This window comes from Sinocyclocheilus rhinocerous, unplaced genomic scaffold, assembly GCF_001515625.1.
Source record: "Sinocyclocheilus rhinocerous isolate Xijiao unplaced genomic scaffold, SAMN03320098_v1.1 scaffold1182, whole genome shotgun sequence".
In the NCBI taxonomy this organism is placed as follows: domain Eukaryota; kingdom Metazoa; phylum Chordata; class Actinopteri; order Cypriniformes; family Cyprinidae; genus Sinocyclocheilus; species Sinocyclocheilus rhinocerous.
In genome coordinates this window covers 639,924-664,278 of record NW_015624203.1, presented here as the reverse complement: position 1 = coordinate 664,278, position 24,355 = coordinate 639,924, and the positions used below count along the sequence as shown (strand labels likewise).

The 24,355-nt window shown below is 37.8% G+C and overlaps 1 protein-coding gene across 1 annotated transcript in view; it reads left to right on the top strand.

Annotated features, from left to right (window-relative positions):
- The window catches only part of LOC107739135 (cAMP-specific 3',5'-cyclic phosphodiesterase 4B-like), a 148,951-nt gene that overhangs the window by 122,966 nt on the left and 1,630 nt on the right, over positions 1-24,355 (top strand). Inside the window, exons 7-14 of the mRNA XM_016551150.1 lie at positions 12,241-12,353; positions 19,659-19,752; positions 22,161-22,336; positions 22,767-22,865; positions 23,591-23,755; positions 23,843-23,942; positions 24,026-24,180; positions 24,308-24,355. Coding sequence (XP_016406636.1) covers positions 12,241-12,353; positions 19,659-19,752; positions 22,161-22,336; positions 22,767-22,865; positions 23,591-23,755; positions 23,843-23,942; positions 24,026-24,180; positions 24,308-24,355 — 950 coding nt within the window. The remainder of the gene's footprint in view (positions 1-12,240; positions 12,354-19,658; positions 19,753-22,160; positions 22,337-22,766; positions 22,866-23,590; positions 23,756-23,842; positions 23,943-24,025; positions 24,181-24,307) is intronic.

Sequence of the window (24,355 nt, the reverse complement as noted above, 5' to 3'; positions counted from 1 at the left end):
ATCAGAGAAAACGAAGAAGAAGAGCTGCTGTGCTGTAGCTTCAAATTTTCGGCATATCTAGAACAATTCTTACAAGTATAACACGATGTAGCTGGGCGCCGTGGACATTAGGGGTGGAACTTTGCTTTTTTTTAAATACAATTATGTTTTCTGTACAAATCACATTTTACAAATTCATATGAAATCACCTCCCAGAGGCGCAAAAAGGGGGTATGCAGTGCATCGGGGCGCCACTCGGAGGGGGGCACCATTTTGCCAAAATCATTGTGTGAAAATCTTCTTTAATAAAATGTTATGAATAATCAAAAGCTTAGTTGTTAAAAATAGTGTAATTAAACATTTTTATTTAATGGTTGTTTGGCATTGTAATGAGTTTTAAAAAATTATTTATTATAAACTTAGTACATATCAACCATTCACCCTTCAACACATTACTGTCACAGACACAGTCACATGACCAAAATTAATAGAGGAGGGAAACATTCTGGGGCACAGAACAGAAAAAGACAAAGGGAAAAGAAAAACAATGCATTAAAATGAGGACAACAATGTCCAAGTGAACAAACAGAGATTGGTAAGCTTACCCTATTATTATTATTATTATTATTACTTTTCATTATAAAGAATTACACCCAAAGTGCGCACATCCAACAGGCCAAAAGCTGAATGCGGGTGCTCAAAGTTGGCACACCACAGCTGCAAAAGTAGAAAAATATATATCTTTTTTACTTTTGCAGCTGTGGTGTGCCAACTTTGATCTTACTTTATGCTACTTTTCATTATAAGTCATGAAGTCATTCCTAATATCAGTTCATTTCTGAGTATCTCTATTGCTCCAAAAATATTAAAAATAAAAAGTTGTGATATGTTTGTGAATGGGCGTTTGATTTACATTTGAGAGAAACTGAGAAGTTTGTTAACAAGGATGCAAACTACTCAACTTTCGTGAAAATTGCCGTTTTGTATTCAAAGTACCGGTTCCCGCCTCCTTCTTCCCGTGACTACGAACTTTGTTACATAGACTATTTATGTAGATCTGACAAGTTTTTAAAAAAACTCTTGCTACTTCATTATTCAGTACAAAACAATGCTGAACTATGACAAAAAAAGTGATTTTAGATGTTATAATAGTGATTTTATAATGTCTAAATATAAACCCAAAAGCAAAACATGTGAAAAGAACAATATTACAGGGTGGAAATGGTAAATGAGACAATGAGAGATCCTCTGCAGCCATTTACTGGTTATAGTGGGAATACCATGACATTTTTATTTTAATAGTGATTATTTTCCACCAAGTGGCAGAAATCTTCCACTTAAACATGTCAAATATTCAATGAATTATCTCTATACTGTAAAAATGAAAAAATGCACGTGCTCTTTAAAGTTAATTTTACATATAATTTTCTCATTTTATATAAAAATATAAAAATATATGAATAACTTTGAGGCAAATTAATAATAATAATAATAATAATAATAAAAAACGTAAATCCCTCCAAAATTGTCTCCAAAAACTGAAAGGTGAGCAATATTATGTGTTTAAAAAAATAAATAAATAAATAATGTGTTCTACTGTCTGTCTTTTTTATTTTATTTTATTTTATTTTATTTATTTATTATTGTTATTATTTATTTTTTTATTTTTATTTTTTTGGTATTGAAAATGGGGGAGGGGATTCACAATTTTTTCACTCCTGATGAGTTTGTATCCTTCCATGCACAAGCTAGTTATTGGGCTTTTGGTCACTGACTTGCAACCAGTTTTCTGTGAGGGTTAGTATTAGGGGCTAGAATATACGCCAACACTGATCTTGCATACCCCTAGGCAAATGTGCAGTTGCGCCCCTGCCACCACCTCGTGATTCTGTTGTCTGTCATAACATGACAAAAGTGATTCTGTTTGTTTGATTAGCAATTTCAGAATCCACAGCTTTCTCAGCAGCCAGATCCACTCAAACTTACATTTTCTCATGAAATTGAGTTGGCAATGACCATTAAACAGCGATTTTCTATAGTTTGGCGGCCTTTGTAGGACATTGGTTTATTGAACATCGCATGTCTTAAGATGAATGATTTGGCATGTGGAGTTGTGTTGAACCTCAGCATCTGTTACCAGCACTGACTTGCTGATTCCCGTGTTAACAAGAGTCAGTTTGTGAATCCAACAGTGTTTTAAAACTGACTTTAAACTCCCTAACAGCCGTTAAAATCAGTGATGCAGGAATTCAAGCTTGCCTTTAACAATGTCAGTTTCATTTTGTTGCTGTAATTGCAAAGAGCTTAGTGCTCTTTATTGACTCTTTTTCTCAATGACTTTAGTGTCTCCACAAACTCAGGCAGAGTTAATCATGCCAATAGGAGCAAGTGGTCTATGGCTCAAAAACACTGCTATCTTTACCCACAGGGATTAAGGGGCATAGCTGGAAAAGCAGAGATATTATGGGTCAGTCAATCTGTCAAATGTTGGAGTCAGCTAGAAAGAGTCATGACTTTTGCTGTCAGTCTGTAGACCTAATGCTTTCAAGTCTCAAAACAAAAAGTGTGAAGTGTCAGTCAGGGATTAGCATCTTAGATAATCAATGCACTACCGCTTTCCTTTATATATGAGCAGGCTTTATCTAGACAACAGTGTTGATTAATCTATAAGCAAATGTATACATTTTAAGATGAGAGGTATTCAATGAGAAGAACAAATGTCAGCTGAGACTGCTGTCTAAGGGAAGTCTGTCTCGGGTTTTAGCATTGGCTCTGCTGTGGTGCAGCTTTTGAAAGCTGGAAGCATGCACCCTGCTAACTATTTGAGTTATGCCATTGACGTCAGCACAGCCATAAAGCAGACAAACTGCCCTTCCCCAATGAACAACCCTGCCAAATGGCCTGCATGTCTTCAAATAAGCTCAAAGAGAAAGAAAGAGAGAGAGAGAGTTAGGAGTAAATGCTTTTGTTTCTGTGTTTTAATCAGATTTAAATCTCCTATGGACAGCTGGGAAAAACAGTCTCCAGTTATTTAAGAGAACTAAGACAAAAAATGACATTAGTGGCTCAAAGTTTTATTTCCTTCTCAGAAAATCAGAATGAGGAAATAAGTCACAAATACAAACATGTGTGAGTCAACTTATTGGAAGTTGTTAATGCCAATGCAGGTGAACTAACAGGTTTGTTAGTTATCTTTCATTAGAGAGGCCTTTTAACGTTCATTCCGACATAAGCATACTTTCCATTTTTGAGAAAAGTTTTAACAGCACACTATTATACTATACTGACTGCTCAAAACTTTCACTTAAGGGATTAGTTCACTCAAAAATGCACACACACATAATATGTTGTCATGTGGTATGTTATGTGAAAACAAAATATATATTCTGTACAACAAAAATCAATGGTAATTGCTCCAAAAAGTAAATAAAATATACAATTTATTGAACACACAATGTTCCATCTGTTTCAGTCATGTGATTTTTCCACTCCTCCGCCATATTTATAACCAACTGTAGGGCACAGTAATGGAGATAGATCCAAAAATATGTGAGCAAACTAAGCATAGATCCAATTTTTATTATTATTATTATTATTTTCTTTTTTTTTTTCTTTTTTTCTTTATTTTACAAATCTCAGGTTAGCACAAACCCTACCAAATCTAATGTTCTCTAACATTTATATACTGTATATTTAGTCCACAATCCATCTCTATGTTCCTCTGCATATATGAGGAGAGTCTGCTGGTATATGGAAATTGATTGTGGATTAAGTATATATGTAAAAAAAAATGTCCATGCATGATAGATTTTTTAGGGCATGTGCTAAGTTAAAAAAATGTTTTGTGAGACCTGGTATGGATCCAGTGATCCAGTAATCACAGTTTTTTTTCTTGCTATCTCAGTTCTTGTGTTTTTGTATTCACTGCCATTACTTTGCCCCGCTGATGGTCATAAATATGCCAGATGAGCGGAAAAGTTGTGTGACTGAAACAGATGAATACGTCTTCCGGAGCCATTTACAGAAAGTAATCTTTTATATCTTTCAAAATTTACTTACAGGTGTCTTTTTCAAATTTAGTGTATCAAGACTGGTCCCTTGATATGCCTGAACCAGTGTCATTTGGTTCACATCTAAAGGCGTAATTTTTTAATTATCCATCCACTTTTGTTGTATGAAAACAAGTAGCCTTGGCATTGTACCCAACATCTCATTTTGTGTATGACGAAATAGGGCTGGAAGAACATGATGGTGTAATTTTTGGATTAACTATTCCTTTAATTATCTCTAGTAAGTTGTCTGCTGCCAGCTTGATGGTGGAATATATGTTGTTGTTGTTGTTGTTATTGGGAAAATTTCACTTTCGCAAAGATATACTTGTTAAGCATAAAGAAATTCAACTAATCTTAAAAGCACAGCATGAAAATAGTAAGTTTAAGTTGCTAAACCTTAGGTTTAGCTTTATTTATCAGCGGAATGGTTGGTTGACATTGTTGCATTATGGGAAATCACAGGTGAATGAGTTGGGATGCTCAAGCCATGTTGAATGTAAATCTTTCCGTCTTCCTCTGCTGTGCATCTAACATATCCTGTCCATCCTATTTCCTTGAAAACCAGAGTCACGGAACAGAGTGGTGAACATGATGGCCACAGGTTTGTTTTATTGCTGTGTATGCTGTAAAATAGTTTTTAGCTTTTAGTTGGTAATGAGTCGTCTCCACCCAACTCCCCTCTGCCACCCTTTATTCCACCCTAGTTCTTTCATTCATATGGATTTGTTTATTGAACACAGATGAAGTTACACGTGAATTGAAATGTTGGGCAAATTCCAAATGGCATTTGTGCACCCTTGAAGGGCACTGCGGGAAGAGCACTGCTACCAGCAGGGATGTTTCAAACTAGAGTGGCCATGAAGCAATATTTGAGTTTTTTTTAATCGGATTATTTGCTACAAGAATCTTAACATAAACATAAATTTTTGCTTATAAATGCTAAAAGAATAAAGTGTCAGTGACATACAGTGACAAATACGCACATACAGTATGAGACAGTAACACTCTGCCCTTGTGGGTAGGACATCATAATGTTTACTTCCAAATTAATTTCACCCATTATTTGGCTACGATTCCAAAGTCATTACAAGTCCAGCTGGTATCCATTAAAACATCCATCGTGAATTTCTTCTAGCATTGCACATCATCATATGCCGCTGACCTCAGATTCCCTCAGGAATCTTCGTTGACTGTTCCAGTAATGGTAGGAGTGAAAGAAAAACCAAACTTGACAAAAGTTAGAGCTAATTGGGTTATGTTGGCTTCCTAGTCTATGGTAATGGGGTTGGAATGGGTCAGCGAGTTACTGACAACAGCCCTATTGAGGTATATCAATGCTCTAGACTTTGGTGGCAGGGTTCAAGCCAGGTGAAAGGACAAAGCCTTCCCTGTGTGTGCATGTTCACTTTAACCACCAGGACCTCGTGAATACAAGTTTGGATGTTGTGTGGTCGCTTACCCCACGTCCCCTCACTGAACTGACTATTGACTCATGAAATGCTGCTCATCAATTCTGAATTTAATGGAACAAATCTGGAAATTTCCAAATGCCACTGTCAACAGAGTGATCTCATTCGGATTCTATGTGTTTGTACGTAAAGTGAACATACCGTTTGCTTTTGGATAGACACGGAAATGTAAAGTGTTAACATATTGACAATATCTAGAAAGGATTGTAAACCATTACAATTGTTTATCTTTAACTAGAGTCAAATCAAACATTAACTTGTTTTACTCATTTTTTGCTCAGTTATTATAAATACAATAAATCAACCAATCAGTTTCTACAAATTCAATATTCTGTGAAGCTTAAAGGATTCATAAACATATGTATGTTTCAGTACAGGGGTAATAAAATGCTTTCAGAATATTATAATTGTATTGTAATTGTCTGTTGTCTTTTGTTAATAATGTAGCAATATATAAAGCACAGCTCACACATAAGACAGTTTAAAAACAAGGTGGTTTCTGTTGGTTAATGCAGGGAATCTGCATGAACAACTTGAACCTGTTGCAAAACCTTATGGTAATCTTTCATCCTCACACATAATTCTTGATCATGTGGATTCCTATTAAAATGACTGGATTTCACGGACAGAAATTTTTCGAACAATGCCAAATGTGACAGCACCTTCATAATGAAACTTAATACTAATGTAATAATATTGATAGTGAACATGAAAACCATTACAACTCCAAATATGGACCTATTGTTGATATCTATTGTTTTCTAGCTCTACCTGTGTTTACAACTGATTTTTTAAGACCTGCTATGCTTTTCATTGCCTTATTGGGCAAATGTGAGTTTTTTAGCCTGCAGATGCCATATGTGTGTTGCGGTGAAGGGGCGATTCTGACTATAACTGAACAAATGTGTGTAAGGAATGAGGAGAAGGGTTTGGATCAAGACTGGCCAGAAGTTTTAGACCACTGTTGCTTGGTTCTTTGTGTGCCATGGTGTATCCTGTAGTTTCACTCTTGGCAGTTATTTTACCCAGTTTTAGTTCTTGATTCTGAAGCGAACCCTTGTAAATCAGTTTGGAATATGTCTGGAATAGTTTTAGGGAGGTGGATAGACAGCGAGGTGGATGGACAGCTCCGTGATAGAGAAAGAAGAACTGAGGGAGCTGTTTTTCAACACACAGGCCTTGTAATTTGGGTGGATTTGGTATCTGTCTCTCTCACACCCACACATAGAAATGGGGCCAGGTTTGTATCACAAACTGGAACAAAAAAAATTGAATGTTTTAACAATTAAACATTGAAATTCTGAAACGGAATTATTTGTAACATATTCTAACCTTTTAAGGAAAAAAACTTGGCCCTCAGTAACTCATTGCTCATTGGTGGTTCTTTGCTATTTTCTCTTTTGAAAATATGGCTTCAAAGTCTCATGTTTTGTGTGGTCTAACATGCCCAATTCAACAAGCACCCGTTTTAACTTCTACGGAGGACTCCCATTCATGTGGCCGGGTCGTCTCACTGCGGTCTTTTCCAGCACTCATCGTTTATTCAGTGTCTGTTGCTGAAGTCCTCAGAGCCAAAACAGTGGCTTCTGCCTCCTAATGGAAAACATTTTATTTAAACCAGTTTGATGCTTCTCAGAAAATTGCCATGTTGAAACCACCATAAAATGAACTCAGGGAATGTCCCACATAGTTCTATGATGATCCACTGTTGCATTTAAAAGTGCGTAACATCTGTTGAGAGAGGTTATGGCATTATAAATTAGCACAGTATCGTCTTTGTGTACAGTTTCAATTACAGATTTCTCTTTCACATTCACTTTTAAAAATCAAGATCCTCCTGTGCTTCTTTGCCACGCTAAAGACTCAGAAATGAAGCTACTGTATTTGCTGTAAATTGTGTTGTCTGTATGGCTCTTTGGAGGTTAAAAAACAATGTCAGAAATTACTGGCACTTTCAGCCCTCACAATCCTACACTTTGCTGCATGGACTGTTGGGCAATATTTCGCTGTGAGGTCCACACCAGTGTGGGTGCATAATAGACACAAAGGGGGCGCTCTTGAGCATCCTTTAAAACCTACAGTACAATGGCAAACAAGACACCGTGATATGTGTGTTGCAGCAGGGTTGGAACAAAACTCTGCAGGGCTCCGGCCCTCCAGGAATTGAGTTTGACACCCCTGCCTTATGGTCTCATGGACTTGACAGATTGTTAAAGTAATATATGCACAAACCTAAAGAGAATTATTTTGGATTTAATTGAATTCTATTTATTTTTATAGCACGTATGACAAAAAATATTCTTCCAAAGCAGCTTTACAGAGAATTTTACCAGTGAGCAAGATGACAGTGTTGAGAAGCTCCATAGAAAGATACTAGACAGACTACTCTTAAAAAGTGTGTATGGAAGAAGATATGAACCTATTTAAAATTACCAGTACATATTTTATAAAGGTTAATGATTTTTTTTTACTAAATATAAAAAAAATTATGTACTGACATTTGGTAAAGACATTTGGTCTCCAATCCCAAATAGCTGCAAAATTGTTCATATTTAAAAAAAAAAATCTGAATTATATATAATGTGATTTAAATGATATTGTTTGTTCCTTAAATTCAACAAGCCATCAGTTTTTCTCTGCTCACAGAGAGAATCCCTTCTGTTACACTCTTTCACAATGTCCTTTTGGCTACAAAAAGCTTTTCCAGAATTTCCCCAACTCTTTCTTTCTTTTATTTCTCTCTCTCGTCTTGCAATCAGAACCAGAGGAAGTGCTTTCTTAGTAGGTCCATTGAGATTTGAGATGATGTCAGTCGTCATGCTTCCTTTTTATTGGAAATGCTATAGTTTATCCTTCCACTGCTTGACTAATCATTGAGACACTTCGCATGAATTCAGGAGGGGCATAGATGAAGGAATGAGAGAAAGAGAGAGAAAGAAAAAATGACACACGTAAGCACATGCTCTCAACTAAATCTCAATGCGCATCAGGGAAACAGACACACAGCTGTTACCAAGCACACCACATCAGACAGCTCACACACATGCGCACAGTGCTCAGCCATGACATTAACACCCTCAAACGACCAGAAGACATGATTTGATATTTGTGATCTGCAGTAACCTCAAATGACACATATGCAAACACAGTTTGTGGCCGCAAAACCCAACCTCTCGGCATGCTGATACTTTTTCTTATAACACCACACCTACGCTTGTCCTTAAGTGATGCAAGTCAAGTTCACACACAAACAAGGATATGCTAGTTGTGACGAGAAATGATCATTAAAAGTTTTATGCCAAAAGAAAAAAGTACTTGCACCTAGGAAATTAATTTACAAATATATTAAAATTATGCTCATTTACATGAAATTTTTTTCTACATAAGGCAGGTCGCCCACTCATGGTGGCTGCCATGTTGAGATCACATGACCGGCAAAATACATATCCATCTTTTCGGGAAATGTAACTGCATGGTTAATGCACATTATTTCATTTATTTATTATTTTTGTTTGTTTGTTTGTTTGTTTGTTTGTTTGTGGATGTGTAATGGCAGCTTATTAGATGAGATCTGTCCCCTTTTGTCTGTAATTGGATGACCTCATGGTATGTGGGCAACTGCAGCATGGCCATATGTCCGCATCTTTCCTGGACCAATGCCTCCTTTTTCCGAATCTGCTAGGGCCGTCGGAGTTTGTGCGTCTCTCTGTTGTGCATGTCTCGAAGGAAGAGAATGGGGAAAAACCCTTCTTACGCACATGTGGTCAGACACCTCACTGGTCCTGTCAAACATGATTTGCCTCATAATGACAGATTTCAGACCCAAGACTTGTGTGCACATCACCTTTTCAGAGTGGTGTATGGATAGAAATGAGAGGTGGCAGAAATGTGAATTAAATTCAAAATACACATAAACTTTACACCATAACTCTACTTTGCAATAACAAATAAAGTTAACTAAACCTTAATTGTTACCGTAATGTTTAAATTAAGTCAAAAGGGTGACAAATTTGCAGTAAAATCCATTGCACTTCTATCTATCTGTCTATCTATCTATCTATCTATCTATCTATCATTCTATCGTTTTATCTATCATTCTATCTATCTATCGTTCTGTCTATCATTATATATATCCATCACTTGATATATAATAGTATTATTTACAGCTGCTTTTGTATTGTTTATGTCTTTATTTTTCTATTGAACATAATTCAGTAATAGTTTAGATTAATTTAGATTAGATTGTTTAAACTAATTCAAGTATTTCATGTAAATATTCTCTAAAGCTAAAACTGGATTTAACTTTGGGACCTGAGTCTTGTCTAGAGACAGGAATGTTAGAGACTTGAGGGTGGTCTTTTGACTTGGGTCAGTAAGCAACCACCTAGCGACCACCCAGAACACCCTAGCAACCAGATACCAATGCACTACAAACCACTCAGAACACACCTCAGCAACTGCATACCAATGCTCTGGCACCCACACGCACACCCTAGCATCATGGCAGTTTTTCATGGGCATGCACTATTCACATTTCCTTCAGAAATATAAAAATGTGGTTATGCTTAGCTGCTCTCTTTTAGGTATAAAACTGGTTTTGTTTAGTTTTGTGAAAATGTAAATCTTGTTAAAAATCCAGTTTCCAACTTTTCGACATTGCCTTGGTGTTGTAGTCTACAGGTACCTCTCCATACGCTAAAAAAAATAGTAAAAAAGAATTACCCACACCAAAGAGCTTTTTCTCCCGGTGTTCAGAGAACAAATATGCTTGTGTGGCTTTGAGTGTGTGGAGATTAGAGAGAAGTATCATTCGACAGGGCCCTGCTAAAGTTCTACTGCTGTGTTGTTCTGCAACTAGGAGACCCACCACAGCAAAGTCAGAGGCGCACAAGGGCTCGTCTGTGTCCCAAAGCCACAGGGCACCGATTCACCAAACTCCCCTCTACTGTAAACACATCTATGCTTTAACAAGACCCACACACACAGCTTACGCCTATGCTTCATACATTTCTGTGGTGTGCGAGGAATGATGCAGACCCGTTTACGTACACCTTGACATTAATTTAAGCGCATGATAAAACGTGATGCTGTGTCATTTGTGTGTGTATGTAAATGTGCTTTTTGTTGCTTTCGTTTCTTTTGTTGGGTTGAACAGTATAGCCTTTTCAGCCTTTTGACACTATTTAATTTATCTCATAATATTTAAAAGGTATTTTTTCCAAGTAGATTTAAAATGTTTAATATAAAAGCAAAATATTGTAAAAATGTAATTAAAAATTAAAAAAAATTATACAAAGAAGAATATTTCTTTCTTTCTTTTTCTTTTTTTAATATATTTTTTATATGCACCAATATAACAACAAACAGCAATATTTCCCAAACACACTAGCGTTCAAAAGTTTGGGGTCGGTAAGAATTTTTAAGTTTTAGAAAGAAGTTTCTTCTGCTGACCAAATCTACATTTGCTTGATCAGAAATGTAGAAAAACAGTAATTTTGTGAAATATTAATAAAATGTAATAGCTCTATTTTAATATATTTTGAAATATAATTAATTCTTATGATGTCAAAGCTGAACTTTCAGCAAGTGGCATTTCAAGTAACATTTCTTATTATTATCAATGTTGAAAACAGCTATGCAGCTTAATTTTATTTATTCTTTTTTATTCTTTTTTTTTTTAGGAATCTTTGATTCTAAAAAAAAAAATCTTTGATTCTTCTTAGAATTTATTTGAAATAGAAGTTTTTAAAAGTCTTTACTGTCAGTTTTGATCAATTTAATGCATCCTTGCTGAATAAAAAAATATTAATTTCTTTTAAAACAAATTCTACTGACCCCAAACCTTTAAACGGTATCGCAAGTTTTATTTATTATTTTGCAAAATGCAAAAATGCCATGCAGGGCAAAAGTGAGCATTTTTGAGTGATGCAAATGAATCTGATTCACAGAAATTAATCAAATTTACTAAAGTTTGAAATAAACATGTTAATAAAATTTCTTCCAGAAAATGCCATTTAGGAAACCTAATGGTCTCCTAAGTAAAAAATAAAAATTAGAATAAATGAAATCATTAAGATGCAGCTTAATTGTATATTTCCATTGAAATCACTGTGAATATACAGTGAATATTTGTGTCTTAAAATGTGCATGTAGTTTTAATTTAAACATAAATTTTTGCAAGAAAGTGTGTGTGTGTGTGTGTGTGTGTGTACAGGTTCATACAGCGAGCTTTGCAAAGTAACACCCTTTGTCTCCTCTCTATTGACATCAGAGCCTACAAAAGCCAGAAATTATAAAAAGGGGAAGGGACGAGAGAGAGAGAGAGAGAGAGAGAGAGAGAGAGATGCCAAATGGGGCAGTGAAATGAGGAAGCACAGAGCCAAGAGGCTGCATCACCCCACCACAGCCAACTCTCAGACATGAGTGAGAGTGGCACGCAAAGAGAGGGCGACACCGAGAGAGGCAGGAGGGGGTGAGAGTAAGGGGCACGAAGCCAAAGAGACAGTATCACCTAGTCACAAGGACCAGGCCAATGAGAGGGAGCGAGCAGGGGGGGGAAATCTCTCAAAGCTAGCGCTCAGAAGAACCCACTCTCACTCTCTCATACAGTCTGGGAGTGTGTGTGCGTATGTGTGTGTGTGTGTGCGAGCCCAGGATGAAGGATCGTCTGGCGGGCTGTGCTGGAGTGGCCGTGCAGCAGGATTTTCACGGTGCCCCCCTTTCTGTGTGTCTCTGTCCAGACGAGTCCTACCAGAAGCTGGCCGTGGAGACCATGGAGGAGCTGGACTGGTGTCTGGATCAGCTGGAAACCATCCAAACGTACCGCTCCGTCAGCGACATGGCCTCCAACAAGGTGAGAAGATGCACTTTTAAGAGCTTCTTTGGAAGTTGTAAAAACTCTCAGAGGATGCTTGAGCAGTAAAGCGCGTTCAAGATCTTTTTCCTGATAGTTTAGAGAGTTTGTAATGCTTCTCTCAACGGCCGCTTTGTGAATGGGGCTATTGAGAGTCAGTGCTTGTGCCAGTTAGTTTGCATTCAAAATTCAAGCTGCTGTTTTCTAGTTTGCTTTTGAAATCTATTTGAATATGCAGAATATACACTAGATTTGAAATTTTAAGGTTTATTTTGATTTAGTTGTGGTGCATTTTCCAAGGTATTTGAAGTACAAGGCTCCCTTAGAGATGCCACATCACTTTATTATCATAACAGTCTCACACATTCTCTGTATAAATATGTTAGCAAGTCTTCCTAGCTTTTTGAACAGGTTATAGCATGTCTTTTTTCCAGCACGTTTTTCCACACCCCTTTGTGTTGCTTTGGAAATGTGGTACACTGCGGTGTGCTCTGAAATTGATTTGATTGACAGCTTGTGGGCCAATTTATATTAACAGCGAGGTTTATCAAGTTAAATGTTAACTTTTTATTAGGAGATCTATTTTTTTCTTATTGTTTCTAGACTTGAATACATGTACAGCACTTTATTGCATAATCAAAGCAATATGATATACAATATAATTAATTTTTTGAAACACAAATAGCCTATTTTCTCATGAAACATCTGTTAATATGACAAGCACAATATTTGTTACAGATTCATATGTACATGTTTCAACCTATTTTGTTTATCATCCTTTTTTACTTTTAAGCACTGTGTTGTTTTCACATCTTTGTCAGTGTCATCTCATGTGATACACTGCACAGCTCCACAGTGTGTGTGTGTGTGTGTGTTTGTGTGTGTGTGTGTGTGTGTATGTCCTGCAGCTGTGACTCAGGTTTCCTGTCTCCTTCCTAAGCTCTAGCCGGGTCCAGACTACAATAGGAGTGAGTGCTGTATGGCAGGGCAAGGCCGCACTCCCTGTTTGTTTCTCCTTCTGCTGACGTCAAACAGGCATACACTGCAGCATGGGGACTTTTACTGCAGACAATAGGGATGAATACACACTAACTCCCGCACACACACCAATCCTACAGATACATGTACAGGAAAGCGCCGTATTTTGGGATGACCCAGAATTCTCACTGTTAATAATTTTTTTAATCATTCATTTTGGCGCGTTTTCCAGTAAAAGTATAAACATCGTTAAAACATGAGCATTTTACTTTTCATGGAAATATGCATGTTAATACTTTTTATTAAGAAGATTATTATTAAGATGATTTTGATAGGTTTTTTTTTTCTTTTCTTTTTTTTAGGGAATATGTATTTATTTATTTTTGCATAAACCTCACTATATTTTGTTAGACTTTAAGTATTTTAAATAAGATTACTAATGGGGTAAGAAAGGTTTCTCAAAAACTTTTGTGCACAAATTTGCATCTAAAGTAAAATTATCAGTCTAAGGATGTATAAAAAATTTTACTGGAAAATGACAAAAATACTCTTTTTTTTTTTTCAGTGCACGCAGGCCAACAATGATATGCAAGAATATACAATATAATGCATATGCAAGAAAATGGGACATTAACAAAGCCTGTGACTGTGTCATGACTGGCTCAAGACATGCTCATATCCTAGGAGCTTTTGTATGAGTTTGTGGAACTAGCACATAAAGATGTACAGAGAATACCAGGACATCTGACCTTTTGCGGCCCTTTTGAATGCCTGTGCCCTCTGATGTGTATTACACTTTAGCTGTATGTGCATATGTGTGCATGTAAAATCTATAGTGTCAACTCCAGGATTTATCTGCCAACATGCAATATATATGTTGGCAGAGAAATCCTGGAGCTGATACTGTATAGATTTTACATGCACACATATTCTGTTTCAGTCAACTGGACATTCCGGTCAAGATAACAGAACTGCAGACTCACTCTTTTTGTTACAGTAAATCGACAGAGTTGTTTAAATAGATACCAAGTCCATGGCCATGAAACCCCAAATGTAGTCACTGGATTGAAAAGTTATGAGAGAAAACATGGTTTATAATACATGAACATTTCCTTTTTGGACTATTTTGATAAAGTTCAGTCAAATTTTGTCATATTTAGCAAATATTTCTTTATTATATTATATAGCTTCGTTGTTACTCTTTCATGGCTCTTTTTTCATGTTTCTCATGAAATTCCTATGGAGAAATAAAAATACATTTCATGTAATATAATAACTCATTCTTATATAAATCTAACATATTATTTATATTACATTACATCTTTATTTATTTATTTATTTATTTATGCAGACTTGCCAATCTTGTAAAATTTTTGAGGTCTCTTTTAAAACTAACATTAAGAGGGGACACGTTAAATTAATAAAGTCCTCAGGAGAAAGATCTGAAAAGCAGGATACTTAAAAGTTTCCACTTCCTTTCTATATAATCTCATTGCTGTCTAGAAGAAGCAAATGAAACATTAAAGATCTGATTTGTGATTATCCTTTGGGTGCAGCTTGTAAACGTTCTACATTTTAAAACTACCATTTTTGTTATTTGCAATTCAGGACTTCCTATAGATCTGCATATGTGTGGCAATATGTGTTTGCTCTGATGACTTCAAGAGATCACATCAGTATGCTGGATCTGATTCCAGAGCACACTATTTACCCTATAAACTATGTTGCAATGTGGTTAAGAGTTCCAGTGTATGTGTGTGTCAGAAGGAGGCGGTCCCTCGTGAGAGGGGTAGTGTGTATACAGTGACACACTCACACACTGAAGGATAGTCAGCGCTCACAGCTCAAAATTAGTCAGTAACGTTATTGCGTCTGTCAAAAGCCGAACCTTGAGACTCAAGACAGTCAGGGTGACAAAGACTCACAGCAAGCAGGACTTAGAAAACTTAACTCACTTAAAATGGGAGCTTGCTGCTTTGAGAGGAAAGAACAGAGAAAGATCGAAAAAGTTAACTGCTGGAAAAAGGTGAGCCTCAGTTTTATACTTTTATAAGTTGTTAGTGGGTTGTTCATTTTTGTTGGATGTTACTTGGTGGACTTTTCAAGGACAAAACCGTTGCCTAAAGTAACTTTTTGAACTTTTTATTTCTGAATTCTCATGATAAGTGTGCTTTATAGATGAAAAGTGAATTCCTGCAAAGGTTTTTTTTTTTTTGTGCAGTACTTTATTGTTTTGAAAAGTTGCAAATGAGACAATGTGTGGTCATGTAAGCAGTGGTCTTTAAGTTATCATTTTAAAAGAATGAGTTGTATAGTCACACATCTATAATATAAGCCAGTCAGAGCCATGTAATATCGAACTGATGGTCTGAAGTCAAACTACTGTTAGTTTATAAAGTTACTGCATAATTTGTTTGTTGTAGACTGAGAGCACCAGTATCAGCTTGCATGAAAAATTGTTGTTAAACTATTTGTGTAAATGTTCAGGGTTTTTTTTGCTGTCTTTTCCTGATAATCAGAAACATAACAAACAATCTTCGTCAATTTTAAACAACCTAAGTTTCTTTCTAAGTTTTAAGGTTTTAGAGTCACTCTTTGCTCTGTGGATATAATTGAGACTAAAGCAGCTTAAAGTATTTTAGCCTATAATTTAATAACTAAATATTTTACTGTGTCCATTTGTGGATTTTGTACACACACACACACATTCGTGCACATATTGAGAAATTTAGAGGAAGTGAAACGTTGAGCTTGTATCCTCAGGCATGGTTGGTTTGTCACACAAAGAGCTGCTGATTTCTTCAGAAATGTCATTATTGATGTTACCGTTGGAATATACCAGAGAACTCGTTTGTCATCTCAATGTGCGTCAGGGATCATCATATATCAATGGTTGTTAAGAATTTGCTGATTTTGCAATTATGTGCTTCTCAAGTGACATCATTCAGTGCAATAAAAACTCCCACAATTTCTGACCAAGAAACAGATGGGGGTTTTTCCCACTAGATGATGTACACAAGACATTTACTGTAGATAGATGTAATTAAAAAACATCAGTGTAGTGTGACATTTACATACAAGTTTGAATACAGAGAGAGATTTGGAAATAAGAATATAGATCTTGATTGACAATGGACAGCTGTGAAAAAGTGAAATGTATTTTGATGATTGATTGACTCGCCTGTCCTGCATCAAACACATTGATACATTAGACAAGGTCATGATGACAGTACCAATTGATTTAACATGCCGCCGGCGAACAGTGTGAGGTGACCGCACAAATCTATCTCACTTAATACTGTGGTTATATACTGCCTACTAGTGGAGAAAATAAAATAGCATCTAATTGCTAATTATCCCACTTTAAAGAAATGCAAAAATAAAAACGTGCAACTAGGTACATAGAAATTATGATCTGCATATTTGCTGTCAATGGGTAGTTGACATTAAATACATTTGGGAAGTTGGCATGTCCTTTGGTGTCACAAGCCATGCTCCATGTAAAACTATTTTAAAAAGCAATTTGCTTATTATTTTTTAATTCTAATATAGCTTTTATGAGGTAATGTTAACTGAGATACTGAAGGAAATGTGGAGTGAATTTTGTATAAAAACAGTTATGACCTTGTAGGATCATTTAAATGAACTACTGATGTTGAAAAGTTGAAAAAAGGGAAATGTTTACAGGACAGAAAAAAATACATTCATATAAATTTTAACTTTAAATCTTGTTGTTCATTATGTGTCAACTATAATTTCCTAAATAAAATAGTTTTTGCCTCTAAATGCCTTACACAGGGAACCCATGTTAGCTGATAGAATCGGTTAGCTTTAATCAAGTGTTTGAAGGGTCTTTCTCTACAGAATGAAGGTCTTTGAGAATGAAATTCCCTTCATTCATCCTTTACTCTTCTCAGAGCAGAAGTCGGTGCACATCCGCCCCACTACAGCCATGTTTCTCACGGGGCTTAGAGAGAGACACTCACATGGATTTATTGATATGGATGATAAGAAGAAATGTGAGCCGTGGAAAGCAGCCCGTCTTTGATATGTCAGAGTTGTTTACACAACAACTCGTCTAGCTCTGACTAGACGTCTCACGCATCGCTGAGGAACCCCCACTGCAGCATAATGCAGAGATTCTCCGCTATTTTCCATCTTTCTCTTTCCCCCCTCTTTCCTTTCTCCCTCCCACTCCCTTTTTCTCATGAAGGTGCACAAACACAGACACGCACATACATTTCACAGTTTGGAGAATCCAAAATCGTTGCATGAATTCTTTTAGCTTCTCAAATCTGAGACCAACTTCTCTGTGTTAAGGGGCGAAAACAGGCTCAGTTGCAAGTAAATAACAAATATACTGTATAAAAATTTTTTTTTTTTAAAAACTAGAGCATGTTTAACAAGAAAACACTATTTTAGTCTTTTTACTTCAAGATTTAATCTTAATTTCAATATTACTTGCTGTTTCTTTGTAATTATTAATGAAATTTACTAGCAATTTCTGAGTGTAAATTGTTTCAATGTAAATCCTTTGTGTAATTGTGCATCTAGTGTTTTGGTTTTTTTTGGTTGAGAAATGCACCATTTTATCCATCATAGGTGAGTGTGATGAGGGCAGCATGGTCATATTCACTAAGGGTTTTCCCTGTCATTGGACTATATCAAGGACAGCTCATCGATTTCTGATGAATTGGGTTGATTTGGCAGATGTTATTGAGACGCAGTGGTGTCCTCGTGATTCCTGGGCAGCCATCTTTGGAGGCTGGGGAGGGAGGGAAGCCTCAGCGGCAGCCCATGTCACATGACACTGTTGCCATGGCGTTGGGATGTTGGTGTAATTGGTGTTCGGATGTAGACAGAGAGGCAGAGAGAAAGAGAGAGAGAGTCATGGGGGGGTGTTGATGTCACTGAAAAAAGACAAAGATAGGCAATTATCCAAGTCTTCTCTCCCACCATACTCTATGGTAAAAATAGCACAGAGCTCCATGTGAAACCTCATGCATTATGGGAATGCAATAAATTAGGCTGACCGAGCCTAAAAGAACCCAGACTCATGTAAATCTCCCATCTTTGCTCTTACGTTGCCTTTGCAGCTACAAAAGGGCTTAAAGTGGTTCTCGATTAGGAATCCCTTAAAGTCGATTAATCGTTCCCAAAAAGCCAAGGGCGTCCTTAGACCTCCCTGTCTTTCTGTCCTTCTTTACGTGTCTTTTTTTTTCTCGTGCTTTCCCCGCATAACAAAGCAGGGGCTCCCCCTCTCCTCTGCCATCTCTGTGTCAAATCATATGTGCCTGTGGAGCGTGTTGCTGGGGCTGACAGACTCGAGACCGGGGGAGAGACGCGTGAGGGAGGGGGCGAGGCAGAAGGAGAGAGAGAAAGACAGAGCGAGATGATGAGAGAGCGTGAGCGTACTGCAGCAGCGGAGCGGCACTAATCCAGCAGAGGAAGACCCCCCTCCAGCCAGATGAGCATCCCAGCAATTTTTTTCCTCATCCCTCCCTCCCTCTGCTCCACTGCTTCTTCATCTCCTCCATAATTCATTCCAGACTTCCAGACCCTCCGCTTCGCTTCCAGCTCCGGCCACCGCTCTCTGGATCATCCTCCAGCCCAGGACAGGTGTTCCCATCCGCTGTTGGTCCCCGCTCGCATCTGAAGACAGTTATATAGGTTGTTTTTTGTGATTTATCCCCTTGTACTAATGAAGCTTAAAACTGAGATGTGGCGCAGGATATGGCTGCCGTTTTTTGACTTATTTAATTATATATGCATTTGTTTATTTATTTCTTGCCAACATTGCATCTTTTGGAACCACATCATTGCTTTTGGAACTAATAGTCATACATTATATGTGGAGAAAAAAAAATGCTAAAGAAAAATATTACTTGGCAACAGTTTGAAAATTGCAATTTACAAATGAAATCTCAACCAGTGTCTACCTTGTCTCTTGTACTGAATTTCTCTCTCATTCTTTATTAATTTGAATTTTTTACGCATGGTATGAGGTATAAGAGATTTATTTAGAAACAAGAGAAATGAATGCATTAAAATGTATGCATAAATATTTTTAAAAGGAGATATTACGATTTAAATATTAATATATTTAATAATATTTTTATAATATTTTTATTTATTATATTATTTATTTGGTAATATAATTTTTAACATTCTGTACCCCATAACACATTGCAGCATTGTATGAAAATGCATGTCTATATAAAGGAATTTTAAATATGCCATTTTGCAAGACTTTGGAATATGGCTGCCCTCAATGTTGAACCTTTTTAATGTTTTTGACTAATGATTCTCCCTCTTTATCTTTTCCAGTTCAAGAGAATGCTGAACAGGGAGCTGACGCACCTCTCTGAGATGAGCAGATCTGGCAATCAGGTGTCGGAGTTCATCTCCAACACCTTCCTAGGTAATCACACACATATTTACTGTTACACTAAAACACCCGCAGTCATCGCTAGACATTGGCTATATACAGTATGCGCCATTGTGGATTGAATTTGGGCTGCGTCATTTCCAGAACTGAACTGCGGTTTAGACTGATGCTGTATATCTAAAAGCTATGAAAACGAGGAAAAATAAATCCATTATTTGTGAAAGTGTTGAACATTAAAAGATAAGACATGCAGTACAAAGGCTCATTTTGTTTGTGGAATGCCGTGAGATGGCATCAGACTTTCGATTCTGCATGAGGAGAGAGATCCCCAATGCAGCATTTGGAAAAGAGGAAGGGTAGGGTGGAAAGGAGAGCAGAATTATGGGAGGGAGGGAGGGAGGGAGAGACGGAGGGGGATGGGATCCTGCTGTATAGCAATGCTGACAGTGGAACCCCCCAGCACGGAACATCCAGGCCAGAGAACCTGTGACTCATCCAGCTCCTGTGCTCTCATCGAGATGCCATTGCATGCCCCGTCTAAACACACAAACACTCATGTACCTTGCCGCAGTCTGAGATCCCATTTCACTACAAAAAATTATTTCTTAATCATTATTTTTGACTTGCTTACTAATAAAATTTGTAAACATTTTTAAGACAAGAAATGACATTTAAATTTACTTTCAGCTAAATTTTGTTAAATATTATAAAGAGTAATACATTAGAAGTTCTTCTGATTGGATTATATTGTTTATCCATCCAAATCCATTATGTTGAAAAAATAATGTTTAGATATTTTTACTGATAAAAAGGCAAAAATATAGATTTAAGAAAATATAGAGATTTAAAATTTGATGATGAAATCTGCAAAAATATTGTTGTCCATTCTGATGGTGTGGCCGGATTATTTGGGACTAAAAGTGGTTTGATTTTCCTGGGATTAAATGTTAGCTGTGAAACATCTGTGCGCTGCGTCACGTGTGACTGCTTTCTTTATGCCTCTGTGATTTCGCTGTCTGCATCAAAACGCATGAGTTTAGCAGTGATGAGATTAAATCGGACCCGGACATAATGTCTCTTTCCTTTTTTTTTTTCTTGCTTTTTCTGAAATCTTGGATCTGTGCACACGGCCTGTACATGTGGCTTGCCTTTGGTTGTTTGATTTTTTATATGAGAAGGAGACATGGAGTGACATGTGACAGAGAATCCTGAAAGGAACGAGGCGAAAGGAAAAAAGAGCTCTGATGGATGTTTATGAGAAAACAAGCAAATTGACTATAAGGAGCACTCTGTGGGATCAGATAGGAGGCATTTTCTCTTGATCAGGCATCTTTACCGCAAGAGAAGGAGAGAAAAATAGATAGAGGCTTTTGAGATGAAAGAGAAACAAGTACTCCCTCATCCCCGTCCCTTTCCGTTCCGTCATCATAATAGAACGCCTCGTATTTCTTCACTCAGGATATAAGCCCATCTGAATGACTGCGGTGCTGATTACGGCACGGGTTCATGTTTAACAGAGACATATGAGTGAAGAGGATAATGACTGTAATGAATTAACCAACCCTCATATTTCACCTCCTCTCTTTCTCCATCAAGCCAGCGGCTATTACCAGGTGTTATCGCAGTCTTTCAGCCACATGCCAGAGCTTTACGGCAAGAGAGAACAACGTTATCTGCAGTAATTGAGAAACTGGAAATAAAAATTCAGTCCACTCGCAGCCTGTGGCTCCTTGAGAAGGATTTGGATTAGTATTTCCACATGAGGAATCCCTAACATGAAGGTTTATGGCATTATCAACTGCATTTTTGCCCAAAGATACGCCCTTCCTGTGCCGCCATTGTTTGTCAGTTGATATCTCCTGAGGGTTGACCTTTGGAGATGCCATATGAGGCAGACACGGGCTCCCCTGCAGTTTGTTGACAGGTCTGTCACAGTGAAAATGGAGAGTGGAATTGGAGGAGAAGGAAAGGAGGGGCAAGCCCCGTTTAAATAGCTCAGTGGCAAAGTCGCTGTGAATTGGGTGTCTGTTCTGCCGTTCAAGGGCAACAAATCCTGAGAAGCACACACACTGAGTGCAGATGTGAGCTATTCAGCTGTGGCACTGCACCTGGGCCAAAGGCGTCTGCTTACGTCACTAAGGCAAACACGATACATGGCCACCGGTTCCCCAACAATGGGCTTTTGTGCAGGCATGTATGTGTCTCGTCTGTGTGGAAACTACAATGAAAAGATTGAGTAATCTGGAATGTGATCTGCCAACAACTGACACAGTTGTGCATGATCGGTATTGAAAGATTTGAGGACTATCACAGTTTCATGGTGACGAGTTAACAAACGGTCGTTTTCCACATTGTCTGTGGAAAGTTGAGTGCAAGGTTAGTTGCCACCAGGAAAGAGACCAAAATCATTCTAATCATTTGGTTCTTGCTGTTCCTCACAGACAAACAGAATGAGGTGGAGATTCCCTCGCCTACTCCTAAAGCCCGCGAGAAGAAGAAAAAACAGCAGCTGATGACTCAGATCAGTGGTGTGAAGAAAGTATCCCATGGGCCCAGCCTCAACTGCGGCATCGCTCGCTTCGGCGTCAAAACCGACAAAGAGGATTTACTGTCAAAGGTGAGTAGAAGATTGAATACTTGCTCTTTAGTGTGTTCGACTGAAAATTTCCGTTGATCTCATTCCACTTGTGTCTTCTCTTTCCAGGAATTAGAAGACCTGAACAAATGGGGCCTGAACATCTTTACAGTTTCAGAGTATTCTAACAACCGGCCTCTCACTTGCATTATGTACGCCATCTTCCAGGTCAGTTCTTCCTCCAGCCTTTCGTTTGTCTATGACTTCCAACATTTTGCAACAAAAATGTCACATAGTCCAAGATTGTAGTAATATTGCTTCTCTCTGTAACAGGAACGTGGCTCGCTTCGGCGTCAAAACCGACAAAGAGGATTTACTGTCAAAGGTGAGTAGAAGATTGAATACTTGCTCTTTAGTGTGTTCGACTGAAAATTTCCGTTGATCTCATTCCACTTGTGTCTTCTCTTTCCAGGAATTAGAAGACCTGAACAAATGGGGCCTGAACATCTTTACAGTTTCAGAGTATTCTCACAACCGGCCTCTCACTTGCATTATGTACGCCATCTTCCAGGTCAGTTCTTCCTCCAGCCTTTCGTTTGTCTATGACTTCCAACATTTTGCAACAAAAATGTCACATAGTCCAAGATTGTAGTAATATTGCTTCTCTCTGTAACAGGAACGTGACTTACTTAAGACATTTAAGATCCCGGCAGATACTTTTGTGACATATCTGGCCGATCTGAAGACCATGGTAGAGACGAAGAAAGTGACAAGCTCAGGAGTTTTACTTCTGGACAACTACACAGACAGGATACAGGTACAGGTCTTCCTGTTCTCCTTCCCTGTCAATGAATGATTCATGTAAATTAGAGGAACAAAATGATTTGCAATCATCTAAAATTGTGGTGTTACTTCAGGTTTTGCGGAACATGGTTCACTGCGCCGATCTGAGCAATCCCACCAAGTCTCTAGAGTTGTACCGCCAGTGGACTGACCGCATCATGGACGAATTCTTTCACCAGGGTGACAGAGAAAGGGACCGTGGCATGGAGATCAGCCCCATGTGTGACAAACACACTGCCTCGGTGGAGAAATCACAGGTTAGTTACTGTCTGAGATGTATGGTCTCTCCAGGAGTACCATATTTGAAGTACCTTACGACGTCTAACACATTTTTCTCTCTTCAGGTGGGTTTCATTGACTACATCGTCCACCCACTGTGGGAAACCTGGGCCGACTTGGTGCATCCAGATGCCCAGGATATCCTGGACACGCTGGAGGATAATTCTGTAACAGGAACGTGACTTACTTAAGACATTTAAGATCCCGGCAGATACTTTTGTGACATATATGATGACCCTTGAGGATCATTACCACCAAGATGTGGCCTATCATAACAGCCTTCACGCTGCTGATGTGGCCCAGTCAACTCACATTCTACTGTCCACACCTGCACTAGATGTAAGAACGTTTTTCTTCAGGTGCAATTGTCAGAGTTTTCCCTCAAAGGATTTCATATATCTCACCATTTTCAATTTGTCCTAACAGGCTGTCTTCACGGATCTTGAGATCCTGGCAGCCATTTTTGCAGCAGCTATTCATGATGTGGACCATCCTGGAGTTTCAAACCAGTTCCTCATCAATACAAGTGAGTGTTCTCAATTCCCACCCTACTATCAGCATAAAGTTGGAGACACTTAAGTTAATCCTGTATTTATTCATTTCTTACAGACTCCGAGTTAGCGCTCATGTATAACGACGAGTCCGTTTTGGAGAATCACCACTTAGCCGTGGGCTTTAAACTTCTCCAGGAGGACAATTGTGACATCTTCCAGAACCTCACTAAGAAACAGAGGCAGTCACTCCGAAAGATGGTCATCGACATGGTGAGGTTCTTCCCTTCTTTCTTTCCTTCCTTCCTTCCTTCCTTCTTTCCTTCCAGGCCATCTGCTTTAATTTACATTGCAGTGGTTTATATGCTAACACATATTGTTCAATGTTTCCTGTTAACAGGTACTGGCCACAGACATGTCTAAGCACATGAGCTTACTGGCCGATCTG